The 20135-nt window shown below is 36.9% G+C and overlaps 1 protein-coding gene across 11 annotated transcripts in view; it reads right to left on the bottom strand.

Moving 5' to 3' along the window:
- SEC22A (SEC22 homolog A, vesicle trafficking protein) overlaps positions 1-20135 on the bottom strand; it is a 143709-nt gene that overhangs the window by 112337 nt on the left and 11237 nt on the right. For all 11 annotated transcript variants that reach the window (XR_011967960.1, XM_072613781.1, XM_072613782.1 and 8 more), the window contains exons 3-4: positions 6863-7026; positions 5418-5612 (exon numbers count right to left, since the gene is read on the bottom strand). Coding sequence is in view for 10 of the 11 variants with exons in the window: in XM_072613781.1 (XP_072469882.1) it covers positions 5418-5612; positions 6863-7026 (359 nt within the window). In the remaining variant the exon portion in view is untranslated. The remainder of the gene's footprint in view (positions 1-5417; positions 5613-6862; positions 7027-20135) is intronic.

A 20135-nucleotide genomic window follows, 5' to 3' on the forward strand; every position in this document is an offset into this window, starting at 1 on the left:
GAATGCAGATCAAGGCATACTATTGTCGCTTACCTTTTTTGTGGGTTTTTTCCTTTTGGTCTGTTTCTTCTTTCACAAGATGAATAATATGGAAATATGTCTTATATAATTGCACATATATAACCTATATCAAATTGCTTAGCGTTTTAGGGACAGAGGAGAGGAGGGAAGAAAGGGGAAAATCTGGAACACAAAATTTTTTTTAAATGAATATTAAAAATTGTCTATGTCTAACTGGAAAAAATAAAATACTTTAAAAAAGGAAAGAGGGGGGCGGAGTCAAGATGGCGGAGTAGAAAGATGCACATACGCTACCTCCGAACCCACTGCCCATAAAATATCTGTAAAAAAAGAACCACTGGCGAATTCTGGAGCAGCAGAAGCCACAGAACAACGGAGTGAAGGAGATTTCTGCTCCAGAGAGCCTGAAAACCTCTCGCAAAAGGTCCCTCGCGCCCTGGACCTGGAACAGAGCCCAACCCTGCCTCGGCGGCATGGAAAGGAGCAGATCCGAGCAGGCTTCAGGGACGGAATCTCCAGCGGCCACGCGGGTCCCCCACCCACAGGTGACGGGGGTCGGTGAGAGGGTCTCTTTGGCGGGTCGAGAGGGGTGTGGGGTGCCCCCATAACTCAGGCCCCCTCAGGAGGCAGCAACGGAGGTGGGAGCAGACTGGGGCTCCCCAAGCAGGCAGGAGCCCAGATCCATTGTTGAAGGTCTCTGCATAAACCCCCTGAGGGAACTGAGCCTGTGAGGTGGCCCTGCCCCAACCTGAGCACCTGAACTTAATCTCACACTGAATAGCAGCCCTGCCCCAGCCCAAAGCCCTGAGGCTGGGAAGCAGCATTTGAATCTCAGACCCCAAGTGCTGGCTGGGAGGATCTGGAGGCAAGGTGGGGGTGGAGAGGACACTCAGAAGTCAAGTCACTGGCTGGGAAAATGCCTAGAAAAGGGAAAAAAAATAAGACTATAGAAGGTTACTTTCTTGGTGAACAGGCATTTCCTCCCTTCCTTTCTGATGAGGAAGAACAATGCTTACCATCAGGGAAACACACAGAAGTCAAGGCTTCTGTATCCCAGCCCACTCAATGGGCTCAGGCCATGGAAGAGCTCAAAAAGGATTTTGAAAATCAAGTTAGAGAGGTGAAGGAAAAACTGGGAAGATAAATGAGTGACATGCAAGCAAAGCATGAAAAACAAGTAAACACCCTGCTAAAGGAGACCCAAAAAAATGCTGAAGAAAATAACACCTTGAAAAATAGGCTAACTCAATTGGCAAAAGAGGTTCAAAAAGCCAATGAGGAGAAGAATGCTTTCAAAAGCAGAATTAGCCAAATGGAAAAGGAGGTTCAAAAGCTCACTGAAGAAAATAGTTCTTTCAAAATTAGAATGGAACAGATGGAGGCTAATGACTTTATGAGAAACCAAGAAATCACAAAACAAAACCAAAAGAATGACAAAATGGAAGATAATGTGAAATATCTCACTGGAAAAACAACTGAACTGGAAAATAGATCCAGGAGACACAATTTAAAAATTATGGGACTACCTGAAAGCCATGATCAAAAAAAGAGCCTAGACATCATCTTTCATGAAATTATCAAGGAAAACTGCCCTGAGATTCTAGAACCAGAGGGCAAAATAAGTATTCAAGAAATCCACAGATCACCGCCTGAAAGAGATCCAAAAAGAGAAACTCCTAGGAACATTGTGGACAAATTCCAGAGTTCCCTGGTCAAGGAGAAAATATTGCAAGCAGCTAGAAAGAAACAATTCAAGTATTGTGGAAATACAATCAGGATAACACAAGATCTAGCAGCTTCTACATTAAGGGATTGAAGGGCCTGGAATAGGATATTCCAGAAGTCAAAGGAACTAGGACTAAAACCAAGAATCACCTACCCAGCAAAACTGAGTATAATACTTCAGGGGAAAAATTGGTCTTTCAATGAAACAGAGGACTTTCAAGCATTCTTGATGAAAAGACCAGAGCTGAAAAGAAAATTTGACTTTCAAACACAAGAATGAAGAGAAGCATGAGAAGATGAACAGCAAAGAGAAGTCATAAGGGACTTATAAAAGGTGAACTGTTTACATTCCTACATGGAAAGACAATATTTGTAACTCTTGAAACTATTCAGTATCTGGGTACTGGGTGGGATTACACACATACACACGCACACGCACACACACATAGAGACAGAGTGCACAGAGTGAACTGAAGAGGATGGGATCATATCTTAAAAAAATGAAATCAAGCAGTGAGAGAGAAATATATTGGGAGGAGAAAGGGAGAAATGGAATGGGGCAAATTATCTCTCATAAAAGAGGCAAGCAAAAGACTTATTAGTGGAGGGATAAAGAGGGGAGGTGAGAGAAAAACATGAAGTTTACTCTCATCACATTCCACTAAAGGAAAGAATAAAATGCACACTCATTTTGGTATAAAAACCTATCTTACAATACAGGAAAGTGGGGGATAAGGGGATAAGCAGGGTGCGGGGGATGATGGAAGGGAGGGCATGGGGAGGAGGGAGCAATTTGAGGTCAACACTCATGGGGAGGGACAGGATCAAAAGAGAGAACAGAAGTAATGGAGGACAGGATAGGATGGAGGGAAATATAATTAGTTCTTACACAACACGACTATTATGGAAGTCATTTGCAAAACTACACAGATTTGGCCTATATTGAATTGCTTGCCTTCCAAAGGGAAGGGGTGGGGAGGGAGGGAGGAAGAGAAGTTGGAACTCAAAGTTTTAGGAACAACTGTTGAGTACTGTTCTTGCCACGAGGAAATAAGAAATACAGGTAAAGGGGTATAGGATGGAGACAAGGGCAGAAAGGGAAGACAGGGCAGATTGGCAGACAGGGGCAATTAGAACGCTCGGTGTTTTGGGGTGGGGGGAGGGGACAAAAGGGGAGAAAATTTGGAACCTAAAATTTTGTGAAAATGAATGTTAAAAGTTAAATAAAGAAAGAAAGAAAGGGGGTTAAAAAAAGGAAAGAAAAAAACTGCTCTTTCAAAGATCACTGACCACCAAATCCAGGAACCTTTATTCAGCCATCACATTCCTTAAGCTCCCTGCAGTATCCAGCACTGCTGCCCTTACACTTCTTTTGAGAACACTCTCCTCCCTTTGTTTCAAACACACCACTTTCTGCCTGATTCTCCTCCTCTGTCTTTTATCACTCCTATGTTAGTTGTTCCTCAACTTTTTCCCAATGTCTTAAGTAGGTATGCCTTAAGGTTCTTGTTTTAGACCTCTTTTTCCCCCATATACTCCTCTACCCTGACAATCTCATCCATTCTCATAACTTCAAGAATCACGTTTACGCATGTGCCTTCCTAAACACATTCTCTCTAGCTATGATCACTCTTTCAAGTTCTAGACCAAAATCTTCAAATGCCTCCAGAATCTCTTTTACTTATTCTACTGGCACTTCAAAGCCAACATAAACAGTCCAAGTCCAACTTTTCCCCTAAATCTACTTCTGATTTCACTCTTTCTTTCAATGGCCCTATTTTGATTCACCCAGTATTTCACATTCTTGACTTTGGTATCAGCCTTTGACTCATTCCCTTCAATAAACTCATGAGTCACCTGTTGATTCTACTTCTACAATTTTTTTCACTTCTCCACCTTTATATTTCTACGAGTTTTATATCACGATTCAAAAATATTTCAAGAGAACTGAACAAAAGGCCAAAGGAAACTACGTTACATAGGGAGCAGCTGAAGAAGATAGGGATGCTTATTCTAATTAAGACTCAAGGGAACATGATTATCAGTCCGAAGATAACTGAGGGGTTATCATACGAAAGGGGAAGTGAATTTCTTCTGTTATACTCTGGAATACAGATCTAAGACAACTAGGTAGAAGCTCAAATGCAACAGATTTTGGCTCAATATAAGAAAGAACTTTCTAATAATGACAGATGTCCAATAATGAAACAGTTTACCTCATAAAACAGGCAGCTTCTGATCGCTGAAATTGCTCAAGCAGAAGCCACAAGAGAAGTGATTCATGCAAGGACTATTACTTAGATCAAATAGAAGTGAAGGAAATAAAGATTTATATGACACCTTCTATGTGCCAGGCACTGTGGTAAATGTTTTATAAATATCATTCCATTTGATCTATCTGATGAAATAGATAGCCTCTAAGATACTGTGATTTCATTGCCCTGGTGAGGAAATTACCTTTACCAATGTAGATTTACAACTGTTCAGCAATTTACCTTCATTTCCCAATACACCCTCCTCTCCTCCCCCACCCTTATCTATCAGGTATCCCTTACAATAAAAAAGAAAAAAGAAACATTTCAGGAAAATCAACAGATCAACCAAATATGACACTACATGGGGCAGTCCACACCTATAATCTACTGCATGGGTCACTGAAAAGATGAAGTGACTGGCTTAAGGTCACAAAGCAGTGTATTTCAGAGGTAGGGCATCTACCTGCTTCTGAAGTCATCTCTTTATCCATTCATGCTATTTCTCATAGCATGTATTCTTAAATTTATTTGAACATTTTCTCCAAAATCTAACCCTAACCTTTTTTAAGCCTCATCTTCCACTACTTCTCTAAAAGGGTCCTATGCTCTCCCCATGCCAAACAGGACTTAATCACTTACTCACCATCTGTGCTTCACACCCTCCCACATCACACCCTCTTATTATGCTGTTCTAATTACCTGCAATGTCCTTAGCACACTATTCCACGAGTAGCTATCAAACCTTTTCTTCATGGTCAAGGTCGAAAGCTGCTCCCTCCATGAAACCTGGCCCTAAACTCTCTTTGAAATTTGTCCTCTCTTCTGGCAGTGATCATATTTTGCCTTGTAAGTAGCATTACTGCCACTAGCACTACTCTCTTAACTATTACAGTTCCACTACCCTCTCACTACATTGTGAGCTGCTTGAGGGAAGGCAATATATTTCACTCATCTTTGTTTCCTAAGTTGCCCTAGCAAGGATGCTTCATGTGGCAATAAATATCTGCTATTTGAGTTTTCTCTGACCATCAGGGATTTTGCCCTAAAATCCAACTGGCAAATTACAAATCAGCAGAAGCAATTCACTTTCTTCTCAGCAAGTTACAAAATTATTATTCTTTCGAGGTATTTTTTTTAAAAGAACTCATTTGAGAGTAATTTATTAGCAAAGAGATCTGAGAATTTTTTTTTTTTACAGATAAATCCCTTGCTTTAAATCTTTACCTACATTGGTACTCTTCAAGTCACAGGAGAAAATATTGCACTTTATACATCTGTAGTACTTTCACATACCTGGTTTAAAGCATGAGAAAAAAGAAATTCATTTTGAAAGGTACTACAATTACCAGATAAAGCAGGAATGTTATCCATACCAAACGTCTAAGAGGAATGAAATAATTAAAATTCAAAACTCACCAGAAGAAATCTTACTAGCACTCTTACATTCCACAGAAAATGAAGATGTGAATCCATTGGGTGATCCCAGTTCACACATGGAAACTTGATAAGGTGGTCTCAGTTTGATTTCAGTCTGCATGTCAGAAAGATTTATCTTTGTTGAAAGAGACCTAGGATTGTTATATCGCTGCTTGGTCCTCTGAATGAAGTTATCTATACAAAATTTAAAAAAAATTCCAAGACACATTTGGTAACTGAATCATTTAAAATGTGACACTACATACGCATTAAAATTTTATCTATTTTAATAGTGATTATAGAGAACAACAGCTCCTTTCATCACTCTCTTTTAGAACTCTTTCCAAATTTAAAAAAAAAGGTTCTCACCTCATGAAATATTGAATCTGTCAGTGTTTACCAACTATGGTTACATAATCACTTCCACTGTAAAATTAATTTTAATATTTAAAAATAGGCATCTTACATAAATCATGACTTTTCAAATCGATTATTTAATACTAATCTATTGCCCACAACATATTAGAACATAATTTTAAATTCTTCCTTTACTACTGTCTCTAAAAAAACACATTTATAAAACTAGTACTCATGTTAATAAAATCAATGAAAGCCATTTCCTAAATATATTCTATGTGGAACTTATTTTTTTACTATTTGGCACTTGGCTTTAAAAATCTGTATAACTTAGCTGCAGGACTGTATGAGTAATTTTCTTCTCCTTTTTCCTCTGCATTAAGCAAATTAGATGAATACTTAACAAATAGAAAATTGAACTCTTAGTTTGTGAATATCTCATATTAATGACTTCAGAGGATAATTCTCTAAACCAATCAGAGCATGCTATCCCTTCACATTTCCTACACACTTACCTCTACTGAATGTTTTAAGTAGGCGCAACATGACTATCATTTATTAATATGTTAACTAACAAATTATTTAAACATTTGCCATGTCTTCTCCTGACAACGTCATGACCTTCAGGGTAACTTTGAGCCCCTGAAGGCCTTGCCCACAGAGTATAAACTATGGCCAGTTCCATGTCCTACTGATCTGAAAGGCTCTCAAAGGGCAGGCCCAATAACAGCCAATTGCTATTGCCAAAGAACCAAACTAAATTAAAAATTAATTACCTAAAAAAGGTTTATCACCAAAAAGCTGACATTTTTTTGACCACAGCAATTCACGAATACTGTACTTTAAGGGTAGAGGGAATGATGATGAACTATTTTAGTGATAGAAACACTGGGACCAATATAATCATGGTTATTTTCAAGTATACTATTTATGCCAAGTTATTATACTCTACATATAAACAGCTCAACAGCCTATGGATTTGCCTATTTTCTAGAATCAAATGAAAAACTATACGATGACCCAACTTAGTTTCTGAAAAAGAATAAGATGTAGTTAAAATAAACAAATGAAAAATATGAGGCACTTACCAAATTCAATGAAACAGTATGGTCTGACAGCAGTATTTGTCTTCATCATGTTGTAAGTACTGATGAATTCCTTCTGAAGCTCATCCAAGAAAGAGAAAGCCAAGACATTTGGGTAATTTTCGGTACACAGCATCATGTAACTCACTCCCAGGGAGCTAATAAAACTACAGTTAAAAAAATAGATTCAGAGTTTCAAATTAAATCCCGGTAATTTGCTGCCTCACAAGAATAGTTCCAGTCAAGCAAATAACTGTCAAAGCGATCATGAAGACAGTGATATTTATTATAGCAAAGATTTTCAAGGGACAGAAACATAATTCTCCTTTAAGCTGCATCTTTAAACCAATGGAATACCAGTGAAAAGAAAAGGAAGATGAGAGACAAACCCATATCCCATAGTTAAAATTATATGCCATAATATGGCAAAGGGGATAAAGAGTAACTATTTAAACAATAAAATGTTTTAGTATAACTTTTAATTATTTTTATACAAATCCTGACATGTTAACATCTCGTGCCTTCATAAACAATGCATACTGAACATAATTTAATTTTCTTGAGAACATAAGGCTAATGTAAATATATCTATAACATATGTAATATAATGTGTGTGATGGTATAGGATTTGGGGTTGACTATACTCAAAAAAGAAAAAAGAAAAGGGTTTTTCTTGTGACCTCACAATTTGATCATTTTACTTTCTCAAAAAAGTAGGAAGATATGCAGCTACATCATCTCTAGGGCAATGTGATATAGTTGATTTTCTTCACTATAGAATTAACAGCTAAAATGACCATTTCCCATGGAATTTTCCTGCCCTCTAAAAAAGCTTCTTCAGTTTTATCATCAGTGCTCAACTCATTAGCAGAATAGAAACATTTTTCATCATCTCTGCATCACCAACACAAAAGACAACAGTTATCTCCTTGGCAGTATGTATACCTTTCTATCTCAAGTGAACTAAGACTATTGATGGCATGTAGAGAGGAAGGTTCTACCACAAGAAACCTTGGCAAACATTCTGCAATTTTCTTCACATGCTCCTTAATGTTTTTACAGGCACACACACAAAAAAAATTTAAGTGAATCTTAGGCTCATAGGAAGATTAGGGTACTGAAAGTCCTTTCTGCCTACATGATGGATCGACTTTCTCATGAAATCTTTTTAAATAACATTTCATATTCTGATCAACACTTGGTTCCAGAGTTTAAATCAATAAAGTAACACTGGAGGTAAGGGGAAGAGGAAGAGAATGATAGTAAAAATATAACCAGACCCTAATCCTTCTTCAGAGTGAGGTCGATAACCAATAACAGCACAGTTCTGCTTGCCCTATGGTAGGTCATGTTTCTGAAATGTTCTTTCACTGTTAGTACAAAAATATGACAGAACCAATCAGGAGAAAAAATTGTGCAGGTATTAGGTCTGTAAGGCACTGGTAAATAGGTGACACTTGAAAGCTCTAGGACAATTCAATTTCCAATCACTAAAGCCTCCAGTTTATAGGCAGCTGCAGCATATATACATGATGCACAATTGTTCTTATGCTGCACTAAGGCGCATCACCCAAAATCAGTTTTATTACATTATAAAACCATTCTCTGGATAGACTATGCTCAGAAATTAGAAATTTTCAGAAATTCTGAAAATATCACAAAACTGTTCTGCAGTTTCATGATTTACTTTTTTTTTTTTTAACTAGATGCAACTAAATTTCTTATACCAAAGTCACCATTCAAAAAATACAAATAGCTCAGGTAACTGTTAAAACGCATTAAAAAATGTTCTGGATTAGAGATAGGGGTACTTATTTTCAGGGAAAATCATTTACAAAATACAATCTAGGTGTTTTAATTTGGTAATAACAGTTTCCACTCATATAATACTTTAAAGTTCACAAGGCAGTTTTCAAAGAACTCTGAAGTCAAGTGTGGTTGCTACCAAAAACCCCCAAACAAACCACTTCTGTTTAAATTATCTCTAACAGCAAAACCTTTGACCAGGTAATTTTTTTGAACTGCAATGTCACACAACATGGCTAGATGAATACTATACTGATCCATCAAAATATTCCTGTTTGCAACTTTACATGCCATTTTCAGACCTTTATTTCTTGTTGAGGTTAGCATTAATTTAATTGGCATTTTCATTCTTTACCTGTCATTAGAGGAAGCTCGTAATCTTTATCACTGAATGGTTCTCACAACATACATTTTGTTCTGTTCTACTACTGGCATGTCTTGATTATACCAGTGGACACCCCACCAGAAGCTGCCAGGCTGTGCTGGACACCATACTCTGGTGTCTTAATATCTTTATGAAAGAAGTCCCTTCAAGGGAATTAAGCCTCATTTTCTTTAAATAGAAGAATAAGTTCCTTGAGAGCAAGCAAAATTTGCACTCACTGTCTCGCTCTCTCTCTCTTTCCCTGTCTTCTTCCCCCACACACATACATACACCTACATATGCACACATTGCTGTAGGTTGGGGAGGGGTCTTGTAAGAGCATAAGATCAAAAACTTCAGTGTAATTTATAGTCTTAGAGAGCTATCTGGGATACTAAGAAATTCAGTGACTTGCATATGGTTAAGTCTTCTTGACTCCAAGGCCGACTCTATTATAACACAGTGTCTTCTCACCACGTATAATATAGCAGGTGCTTAGTAACCTTTCGTGCAACTGGACATTGTAACCTGAGAGCCCAGCATAGTGTACCTGGCAAACATTTGAAAAATACTCATTGACTAAGTGACTGAAATTAATACAACTCAGTTTGCCCTACCACTAAACATCTACCAAAACTGTACTATTCTAGCTGCTGTGCTTTCCCTGTGGGACTATTTGAAACACAGAAATTATCTCTAGGGTCACTGCTGTTTGCAGGGCTTCTTACCCTTACAAGGAACATTCCAACATGTTCTGCTCCCTTCCTTCTGCCTCCAGCCAGTCCTGTCCTCTAACAACAAAAAGTCACCTTCCCAGCACCTCAACTCCCACTTCCCTCCCTTTACTTTTCTTTTTTTCCTCCTGCATCTCTTGACCTGCTCGACGTTATAGTCACTTTCGGTCAAAAAGGAAGAACCTTGCTTCTGAACAATGAACAAACTCCTTTCATCACATCTTCAATTCTTCTCACTATACTCCAAGATGTGAAAACCTCTGTAACCTCTTGGTTCAAGGCTGTTGTAGCCCCTAACTGAGCTAGACATTTGAGTAACTGGTAAGTGAAATATTACTGCACCATTTATACCACACATGCAAAGCATTGTAACAGGTGCTACGGGATCCCAAAGTACAACAAAAGCTGCATTTCCTACCCACAAGGAGCTTATACTCTAACTCAAGAGACAACAAAAGTACATTCGAAATTTTTTAAGTGAATAATATGTAATAGTATTTAATACTGATGATGCAAAAATGGGAAGGTATAGCCAATCTAATGAGATGACATACAATTTTACCTTTTGCAGTAATGCATACATTTGATGGAAATGCTTGTACTTTGGTGCTGACAGGTTTAAGTATCAGTAAGAACACACATGGCATCTTTGACACAAATTGCAAATAAAACATGTTAAAATCACTAGGGGCAGAAAGGAGTTTATATTGGAAGTTGTGCATTGTAAACCTCAAAATACCATATACCTATTACTGCACTGAATTTCCATTACATCAAATTAAAATGTTCACATTTAGTCAATATAATTAGATTTTACATTACAACAGTGAGTATAAATCATCAGTGCAGTATTATTATTATTACTATTATTGTTGTCAGAAATTTCCATAATTAATGTAGGCAAAGCAACACTGTATAACAGGCAGGACACAATTATAAAAATAAAAGTCTTAAAAGGTAAATTCTTGATAGCTTATGCTACACAGAAGTGAAGAGTAAATTAACATGTCACAATGAATAATTCAATAGAGGCACTAATGTCACCCCTGTTCAAACAAATAATTGTTAAGCAACTATCACATGTAAGGTGCTGTTCTCTTTATGACCTTTATAAAAGATACTGACAAGAAGCAAAATGCACCCTTGTCTTTTGGTGGAAATACCAAGGGAACAAATGACCAAAAGACAAGAAGTTGGAGAAAACATGAGACCTGGGTAATACTGGAAAACCAGTTATTAAATAATCAAGAGTTGATGACACCTGCCTCATTCTCCTTGGGTGATTATATTGTGATGCCAGGTCAAAATTGGTTATGCCAAAGCTACCATTTATAAATCACAAATAGTGCAGCAAAATATAATAAAAATGTTGCCAGAGTTAAGTAATACAACAGAACATCGAGCCAGGAATTAAAATCTGGCCTCAGGCAATTACTAGCTGTGTAACCCTGGGCATATCCCTTAACTTCTGTTTCCTCAGTTTCTCCAACTGTAAAATGAGGATAATAATAGCACCTACCTTGCAGGGTTGTTGTGAAGATCAAATAAGATAATATTCATAAAAGTGCTTATTTAGCAAGTGCCTCACACATAGTAGGGGTTATATAAATGCTTCCAGGGGTGGAGGCCACATGCGGTCCTGTAGGTCCTCAAGCCCAATCTGTTGATTCAGTCACAGGAGGACCTAGAGGGCCACATGTGGCCTCAAGGCTACAGGTTCCCCACCCTTGAAATACCCTATCCTTTTCTTTCCTCCTTCCCTTTGCATATAATTTCTTCAGTATCTTCTCTCAAACAATAAAATGAATTGGGATTATGAAATTATCTCAGTCCTATTCTGTTACCAAAATTCACAACCTTTATTACCTTTGAAAGTCTCATCCCCATGTTCTAAAATATGCAGATTTTTCTGCAACAACAGCAGCAAAAAAACCTCATTCCCTAAAATTCCTCTAGAAATGTCACTTTTAAAAAGTTGATGTTTGAAAGAAAGACAAAGGGATGATTTGTAGCATGGCACAGATAATGGAGTGCTAGAGTCAAGAAGAGCTAGGTTTGAATACCTTTTCTAAAACTTGTTATGTGACCATAGACAAATCTTTTAACCTGAGTCTGTTTCCTCACCTCCCAATATCAGTTAACTTTACCTGTAGTACCTACCTTTGCTGTAAGGTTCAAAACAGAAAATTTATATAAGGCATTTTGTAAATTTTAAAGTGTTATTATATATACCTGCAATCATCATCATTATTATTTGTGAAGCAGAAAAGTAATACTGTTTAGGAAGCTTGCAGTACAGTGTCTTCTTCAAAGTAGAAAAGTATGCAAGGTAAGGGAATATACAGGAAATACTTTTCTTAATTCACTTCTCAAAATCTCGGAGGGATAAATAAATGAATGGGAAAATATACAAGTAAAACAATAATTCTCACAAAGAACCAACCAAGCAAAGCACAAATTGTCACTGGGAAATAAAAATAAAAGCATTTTTTTTTTGCTGGTTTTAAAAGGGAAATATCTTAAAATTTTAGGATAAATCAAGAAAATATATAAAGTTGTCACCTATCATGCAACATAGGAGGACCGTGTTCTACGGCAACACAACTTTCCACATTAGAAATTCAGGTAAATCCTCGTTTCCCCCTGTCAGTTATGTAGGTTGTACGTAATAGAATGCTAGAGAAAACAAAAAAGTATCCATCTGGATCTTTCATGGATGCAGTCTACCTTCCATTCCACTCTAATTTCCTTCCCTTTTTTCCTTCTACTGATGTACTTTTCCAGAGCTACTCAGCTCACAAAATAGGAAGAGGAACATTCAAGAGTTCCATAATAGAAAGGCAAAGAATGGGAGGCATTTTGTGAGTGTAATGATTTATACAAGCGGATCCAAAACTAAATCTTAATAAAAAATTTAAAATGATTCCACATACTAAATACGTGGGAAACAACTTAAGCAATCAATGCAGGAATATTTATATTACTGAACATATATTAGCAAAGAGAAAGAGTAGTAAATGAACTGAGCATGAAATTAAAAAATAAGAATAAATCTTGAGATCAGAAGACTGATGATGACATGTATCTCCCAACTCTTGGCAGAGAGAAAATGGACTAAAAGAATGAAGTATGCATTTTCAAATACAGCCAATATGTTGATTTGGAAATTGGTTGAGATAAAACAGTAGTGAACTGTTAAACAACATAAAAGGCTGCTTTCCTTAAAGTAACAAAAATTACCAAAAAATTATTGGAAAAAACAAAGCCAAGATTATAACAAAACCTTGGCTATCCAGAATTATAGGAGAACTAGTCTTTCTGTATACACACCATTTAAAAGATGAGATTCTTTTCATCTTTTCATCACTGAACCTTCAAAGTTTATTGAATTGGTAGATTGCCATACCACCTCTGCTGCTACTATAATCTCACTGCCTCTCACTTTCTCCCCACTGCACTCTCTTTTCATTTCTCTTTCTCCCATTCATGCCCCTACCTCTAACTTCTCCAGGTCTGCGTTCAAAGGTGACCTGTTAGAAATGTCACTTGCCAAAGAAAGCTTTCTTTTCTTTCTGGGTAGTAAATAAACTAACCACACTCGGAGCACAACGAACAGTTTTCCAGAGCTCTCTTCCTTTCTACTCAAAGGCTCTTTTTCTCTCAGCAAAGACAACTTTTTCTTCCTACCTACATGTTTTAATGTATCAAGAATTAAGGATTTGACCCTGGGTGAGAATATGTTAATAGGCTATCCAATCTGGGTGATAAGCAAAGTTAATGAAAGGGTTGAAAATTAGGTCTTTTAAATATTTCTATTTGAGAATCTCCTTTACATATCCCTCTGCTATCTCCTTTATATAGCAAACAATGAGATTAAAATAAATTTTTCTTTTTGTAGTTGGTAGCAAAATTTAAAGTAGTATATCAGTTTTTCTTTGTTATAAGGGAAGGCTTGTTTTGGGGAAGAAAGGATTAATGGGGAAATGACAGAAGTATAAAAAATAAAACATCAATAAAACATTCTAAAAAATCTAGAGTGGCAACTAATAAATTTTATCAGACCAATGTGGGGCAGGAACAAGTTGAATAAATAATAGGAGGAACCAGAGACCTGAGGGAAAATGGCTACTTTGCATGCTTCTAGTCAGCACCCAATCACGTTGAGGTAGAGGGCTGCACTCAGGTTGTTCTTGAGAATACAGGTATTTGCTAACTAACTGAACAAAACAACCCTACCACATCTCCTAATTCCTCTACACTCCACCCCTACCCTCATGCCTGCGAACTTGAATATTTATGTTCATGTATCCGTTCATGTATCCTCAAATATCAAAGCCTTCCAATTCAACTTGCCTCAACTCCCAGAATCTACATGTTTCACACCATCTCATTCTAAGGTCTCACCATTATGTAGCTGTGCTACCTCCCGGACCTCAAATTCAGATTCAAATGTCTGTCTATAACTCCCTATCCTTCACTCTCTCCTAATACACTTGTAACGCATTTTCACTGCAACTTCTTGTCCTTTTATCTTCTCTGTTCTTCCGATCTATGGTCTCATATTTCTCTCTTGGCAGTCAACTCTCCAGTTTATCAGTTCAAAAAACATAATATCCTCCACTCATGGTGCCATTCATATTACTTTTTACTACTCAGTTCCAGTAAACAGACTATTTAGGTAGGTCTCCTCAAATATATGCCTTTTCCTCTCCACTGCTGAATGTCATTAGAACAGGTCATACAACCATACTTGGTTTCACTACAAATTCATGTTACCTAATTTCACCTGGGCTCTCCCTACAGCAATCCCTGCATTCTTCCGAAATTGACTGTTATGTTAGTTTCAATCCTCCTCTCAAGCCACCTCTATATTCCCTCACCTTTCAGCAAATGACCCTGAATTTTACTTTACTGAGAAAATCAAGGCTGCTTGTCCCTAGTTCACCCATCTTCCCCTCAAGACTCCTCTACATCTTTATCTCAGCTCTTTGCCTCTACACCATCTCCAAGGAATAAGACTCTCCTTGCCAAGGTCAGGACTCTAATTGCATCCATCCCATCTTAAAGAAATTGCCCCAGTGATCATTATTTGTCTTTCACCCTACTACTGCTCCTTTTACTGCCTGCAAACTATAGGCAACTCTGCCCATCCCCTCAAGTTATTATCCTGTATCTGCTAGACCAGGGGTGAGGAACCTGTGGCCTCAAGGCCACACATGACCCTCCAGGTCCTCAAGTGTGGTCCTTTGACTAAATCCAAATTTCCTTCCTTCACTTGCATAATAAAAGGATTTGTCCTGTGAAATGTGGATTCAGTTAAAGGGCCACACATGTCCTTGAGACTGCAGGTTCCCCACCCCTGTGCTAGACCCTCATTCACTCTTAACTGCTAAATTCTTATAATTACCTCCTCTTGCTCTCACTTCTTATCCACCACTCATTTATCAATCCATCACACAGGACTCTGACCCTCCTACAGCCTTTCATTGAAATCTTTATCTGGAATTACTTCTTAATTTTTCAACTTAATGGTCTTTCTCAGGATCTGTCTTACTTTACTTCCCAGTAGCTTTTGACGTTTTTGAGTATGCCCTACTCGACTTCCGTAACACCATTCTTTTCTGATTCATCTCCTATCTGACCATACATGATATAGTGAAAAAAAGTGCTACATTGCAAGACAGAGGAGATAGGATTGAATCCTGATCCTAACTAATGGTCATCTTGGCCAACTTGGACAAGTCACTTAAATTTGAGGTCCTTGTTTTCCTTAAATGTAAAATGACTGAACTAGATGACTTCTAAAAGTCCCTTTCAACTCCCTTATCCAATCAATTACCAAATCCTGTTGATTCTAGCTCAATAGCTTTAGGATCTCCCCCTTCTCTCTGCTCACAATACTACTACCCCTAATGTGAACTACCCCAACTGGTCTCCCTTTATAGTGTCTCTCCTCTTCACTTCATCCTCTACATAACTGACAAAATATTTTTAAGGGACAGGTCTGACAATGTCACTCCTCAATTCAAAAAGCCTTCTGTGGATCCCTGTTGCCTTTTAAGAAAAAAGTAGAAACTCAACAGCCAACATTTAAGGCCCCCTACCACTTCACTCCAAACTACTTTTCTAGGTTTACTTCTCATAACTCCACTTATTATTCTTCTTCTCCAGTCAGACTCTCCTGGCTCTATGACACTAAGATAATTCAAGTTCTTTGAAGGCAGGGACATTTGCACTTACAGTTTAAAAGAACGTTTTGCATACAACCACTAAATGTTTGTTAAATTGTTCCATATTACAGAATTTTCTTGCTTTCTCAAAAAGTAAAACTGCTATTCTCTAATGATCTCAAAATTTAGGTAATCTGATCACTCATTATTTCAAATTTACAAAAAAGCTGTATTGCAAAAATCTGTCTGACAAATTAGTTGTCTGGAACAGAGCTTATTTTTCCATAGGAATAACATTACAAATGGTCATGTTCCTAGGTTAGCTCATAAAACCTATTTGACTCAAAATTCAAAAGAATCATGAACTCATTAATGTAAGAACTATCAATGTTAGTATTACCAGTATCCACCAGTGCTACCACTATTTAGCAATTTATACATGGACTTCTCATTTTGTGCAGTTCTGGTGTATGTTCTACCTTAAATCTCTGGACTATTGATGTCTACCATTTGCTCACTGCTCTTTGGATATTTTGATCTTCAGAGACTGTTGTGTTCTAGGATTCACAACCATATAATAACACTTAGACTATTGGGATTTAAAAAAAAATCATGTCAAGGAGCATTTTGTAATCACTGAAAGCATTGTTGTTTCTAAAAAACAAGCTGTCTCTCTTTCTCCTATTCAATTCTAGATCGTGATCACTGTCCAGCTACAGAGTACTGTAACTTATACACATGTGCCAATCATTTGCCCAATTAACTGCTGGGCATAGTCTGCATAATCGGCAATGTATGCTCAAAGTGGTTCACTACCTTTAGTGGACAATATCATGAACAGAGCTCAAATGAAAGAGGACTTCCTTATAACGGGTGAGATCCTCCAGATGGTTCCGTTTGCTGACCACAGTGTGGATGACTATAGGATATTATAGTACCTCCTCAAGTGAGATTTGGGGCCATTCAAAATGAAGTGACCTAATAATCCATTCATGGAAAAAAACAAATGAAATAAAGCTTAGCCCATAATATAGTTTTAGAGCATGTTTGAAATGAAAAAAAATGGTCAAAGAATTTTTAAGGCTAAAAGGGAACTTAAGAGTCATTTAATCTAATACCCTCAAATAACAAATAAGATATCAGTGGCCTAGAAATCAGCTAGTTAGAAGTAGGGTGAGAACTAGAATAAGAGAGTGCTTCCACTACACCAAATAGTATAAAACAATACCTTTGAAATATCAGCAATTAAGCAATCAGAAAAACAATGAAATGTAGTAAGAATTCATTCTTTATGTAGAATGCTGGTGCTTGAGCACGTGTGTAGATATTCTCCTTCCTCAAGGCAGGTTAGCAAATCTCTTGCCCTAGGACCTCTGCTTCTCTCCCATTTGGAATTTCAGCTCCAGGTAACTGCCCACCTTCCCCCAACTTCAGGCCTCAATTGTGCTCTACTGAATTTTCTCCCCAAGAAGGTATCCCTGAATGTAAGCTCCCTGAGAACTGGGATTAATTTTTTTCATTTCATTTTTATCCTTTGAACAATGCCTTCCTTAAACAGGAACCTAACAAACATTCGCTGAATTGAATTAAAAGTAGAACAAAACAAGTCAAGAGAGCTCAGATCATTTTCCTAGCATCCCAGTGAACAAGCAAAGTTAGAAAAGACTGGATTACTATCTCTTTCCCACGATTTACCACTTTCCTATCCCAAAAGATGAAGAGTAGAGGGAACTAGGTGAAAGAGTTCCTCCGTCCACTAAATAAACTCCGTAATTCTTCTCCTGTAGTCAGAAATGGTGATAGTACAGGACTAGAAGATAGAACAAATAAAATAAAAAATTCATAAGCAGTACGGTCTGAACGACTAGGCAGGCAGAAGTGGGTATAAACAGTGCTGCTTCACAAAAGTGAAGCTAAAGAAGGGGCTCACTGCCATTAAAGGCTTTTAAATTAATTGACATCTAAAGAATTAAGTTTGTCAGAGAGAGATTTCATATTTTTTCTAGGGGACAATCTAGTCTTGATTGTGAAATAAGTGTGAAACAACCAAGTGGCTCAATGAGGGTTGGGGGTGGTTCTGCACTTTAAAAAAGAACTTATTTAGATGAACTGACAGTGTCCAGGAAACACATTTATATTTTTAACAGGAGTACTCACCAGTGCTTTTGCCCAAGGTCCCCAAGGCAAGAAAAGTGAGGCGCAATTTCACATCTGATCTCTTAAAAGGAATAGAGGGCAAAGTGACATCTAGGCCCTTCTTTCACACTGCCCCTGCAATTCAGCAGTGTTCTTTAAAGGAGCTACTCTAACAAAGTTAATAGGCTTTATGCCTTTAGTTACAAAGTTTCAAGCTCTATCACGTTTTAGCAACCCTTTTAAAACTCTGGGTTTAACTATACATTTATGCTTCACAAATTATAATAAACAGTAAGTTGCAAATAATAATTACCCAAGTATACTGCTACTAAATCATAGTAATTAAACAAAAAAGTACTTGCTGCTACTAACTGGAACAAAAAGAGGCAGAGACTAATCATGGTTTTCTTAATTCTCATAAATTTTTAGTGATTAATTTTTATATGGTACATGTTGCTGCATTAATCATTTGTCATTTATAAATTTCATCATAAAGTTAAAATTGTGATTTCAAAGAAGCTTCCATAAATATTTCAAGTCCTATAGAAAGTATTACAAAGATATCAACCATATCATTTTTATGAGCAATATCACCATTTTAAAAAATTAACAAATTGAAGAACAAAACAGCTTATTTGCTGAAGGTCTTACAGCAAGTAATTGACAGTTATATTGTTGGACAGTGGAAATGTCAGGTTAACCAGTCATATTTCTACATAATAAGCCGAAACAAGTATGTTACAAAAAAACTATAGAGGAGGAAGAATATACAAAAATAGAGCAATACGAAATGAATGGCAGACATAATTACTTTATAGAGAGGAAAGAGAGTTGGTTTAAAGGGTTTCATAGTACAGTTTTGAGCTCACCTTTCAGATAAAGATAAAATTCTCTTAAGTGAAGAGCAGTGAGATGACAATTGAACTCTTAATGGTAGTTCATTATTAACAAAATCAATAAAACTATAAACTTTTTTTATTTTAGGGGAAAGCTCAGCCTCATCAGAGTTTTCAAGGCTTTGCTAAAAGCTTCACTGACTCTACCCACTACACCAGAAGGGGGCTTTAAAATTTAATAATTAATAGTTCAAATAACATAAATTATATATATGTATATGGCATCAACATGTTGACAGTGAAATTTTCATATAAAACAAAATCCCAATCAACTAGAACCCAACTAATTAGCTAGATTTTTATATTTTAATTTTTTAAGGTTGCATTACATTTTTAACAGAAAGAAGCAAATAGCACACAAACACAATCCTTTATCAGGGATTTATTTTAAAACATACCAACAAACAAAAATTCAAAGCAACTTACAAAGTAAGTCCTGGGAAAGCTGGAACTACAAGCAGGGAAAGTAAGCAGCTGCCTAGGATCCACACACAGGACACAACAGAACACTTTTTGATATTACTTCTTCATAAATGTACATATTTTTAATGCCAGAAAATTTCATTCTAGCATTCAAGTTTTTATTTTTTGGTATGTCAAACTGCATGTGTTAGAGTAAGCCTCACATCTAGGTGAGCAGTAGAAATGAATACACAAGAGGAGGGTACAATTTTTGAACTTTGCTCAAAGTAAAGAAATATTCTGTCCCAGGCTTTGGCCTTGAAATCAATACACATTCATTCCAATTCCTTTTCTACGTATAGCTACAGCTTTACATAATAATAATTGGTAACAATGCTATAATTCAAGAAACTTCAAGACCTTAATTTAAAAAAAACCCAAAAAAACAAAATGTTGTACTTTCTAGAAAAGTAGATTAATACATTATTTTAGAAAGACTGTCAACTTCATGGGTTGAAGCAATTTTTTTCTACCCTCAGAAAACAATCTTAATATCCCATCACTAAGCATTTCAGTTGATCACAGTATCTTAAAACTATAGGTGTCACCAAAGGTTATTTCCTTTGCCATATGCCTTCCTCTCTACACTTAACTCAGCCACTCGCACTGTGGCAACCACAACTTAATTGCAGGAATGATTAATTTCTAAATCTACTATCTGTAGTCTTGAACCATATACTTTAGTTCCGTTATTTTCAGTTGTCCACA

The sequence above is a fragment of the Notamacropus eugenii genome, chromosome 5 (genome assembly GCF_028372415.1).
Source record: "Notamacropus eugenii isolate mMacEug1 chromosome 5, mMacEug1.pri_v2, whole genome shotgun sequence".
In the NCBI taxonomy this organism is placed as follows: Eukaryota; Metazoa; Chordata; class Mammalia; order Diprotodontia; family Macropodidae; genus Notamacropus; species Notamacropus eugenii.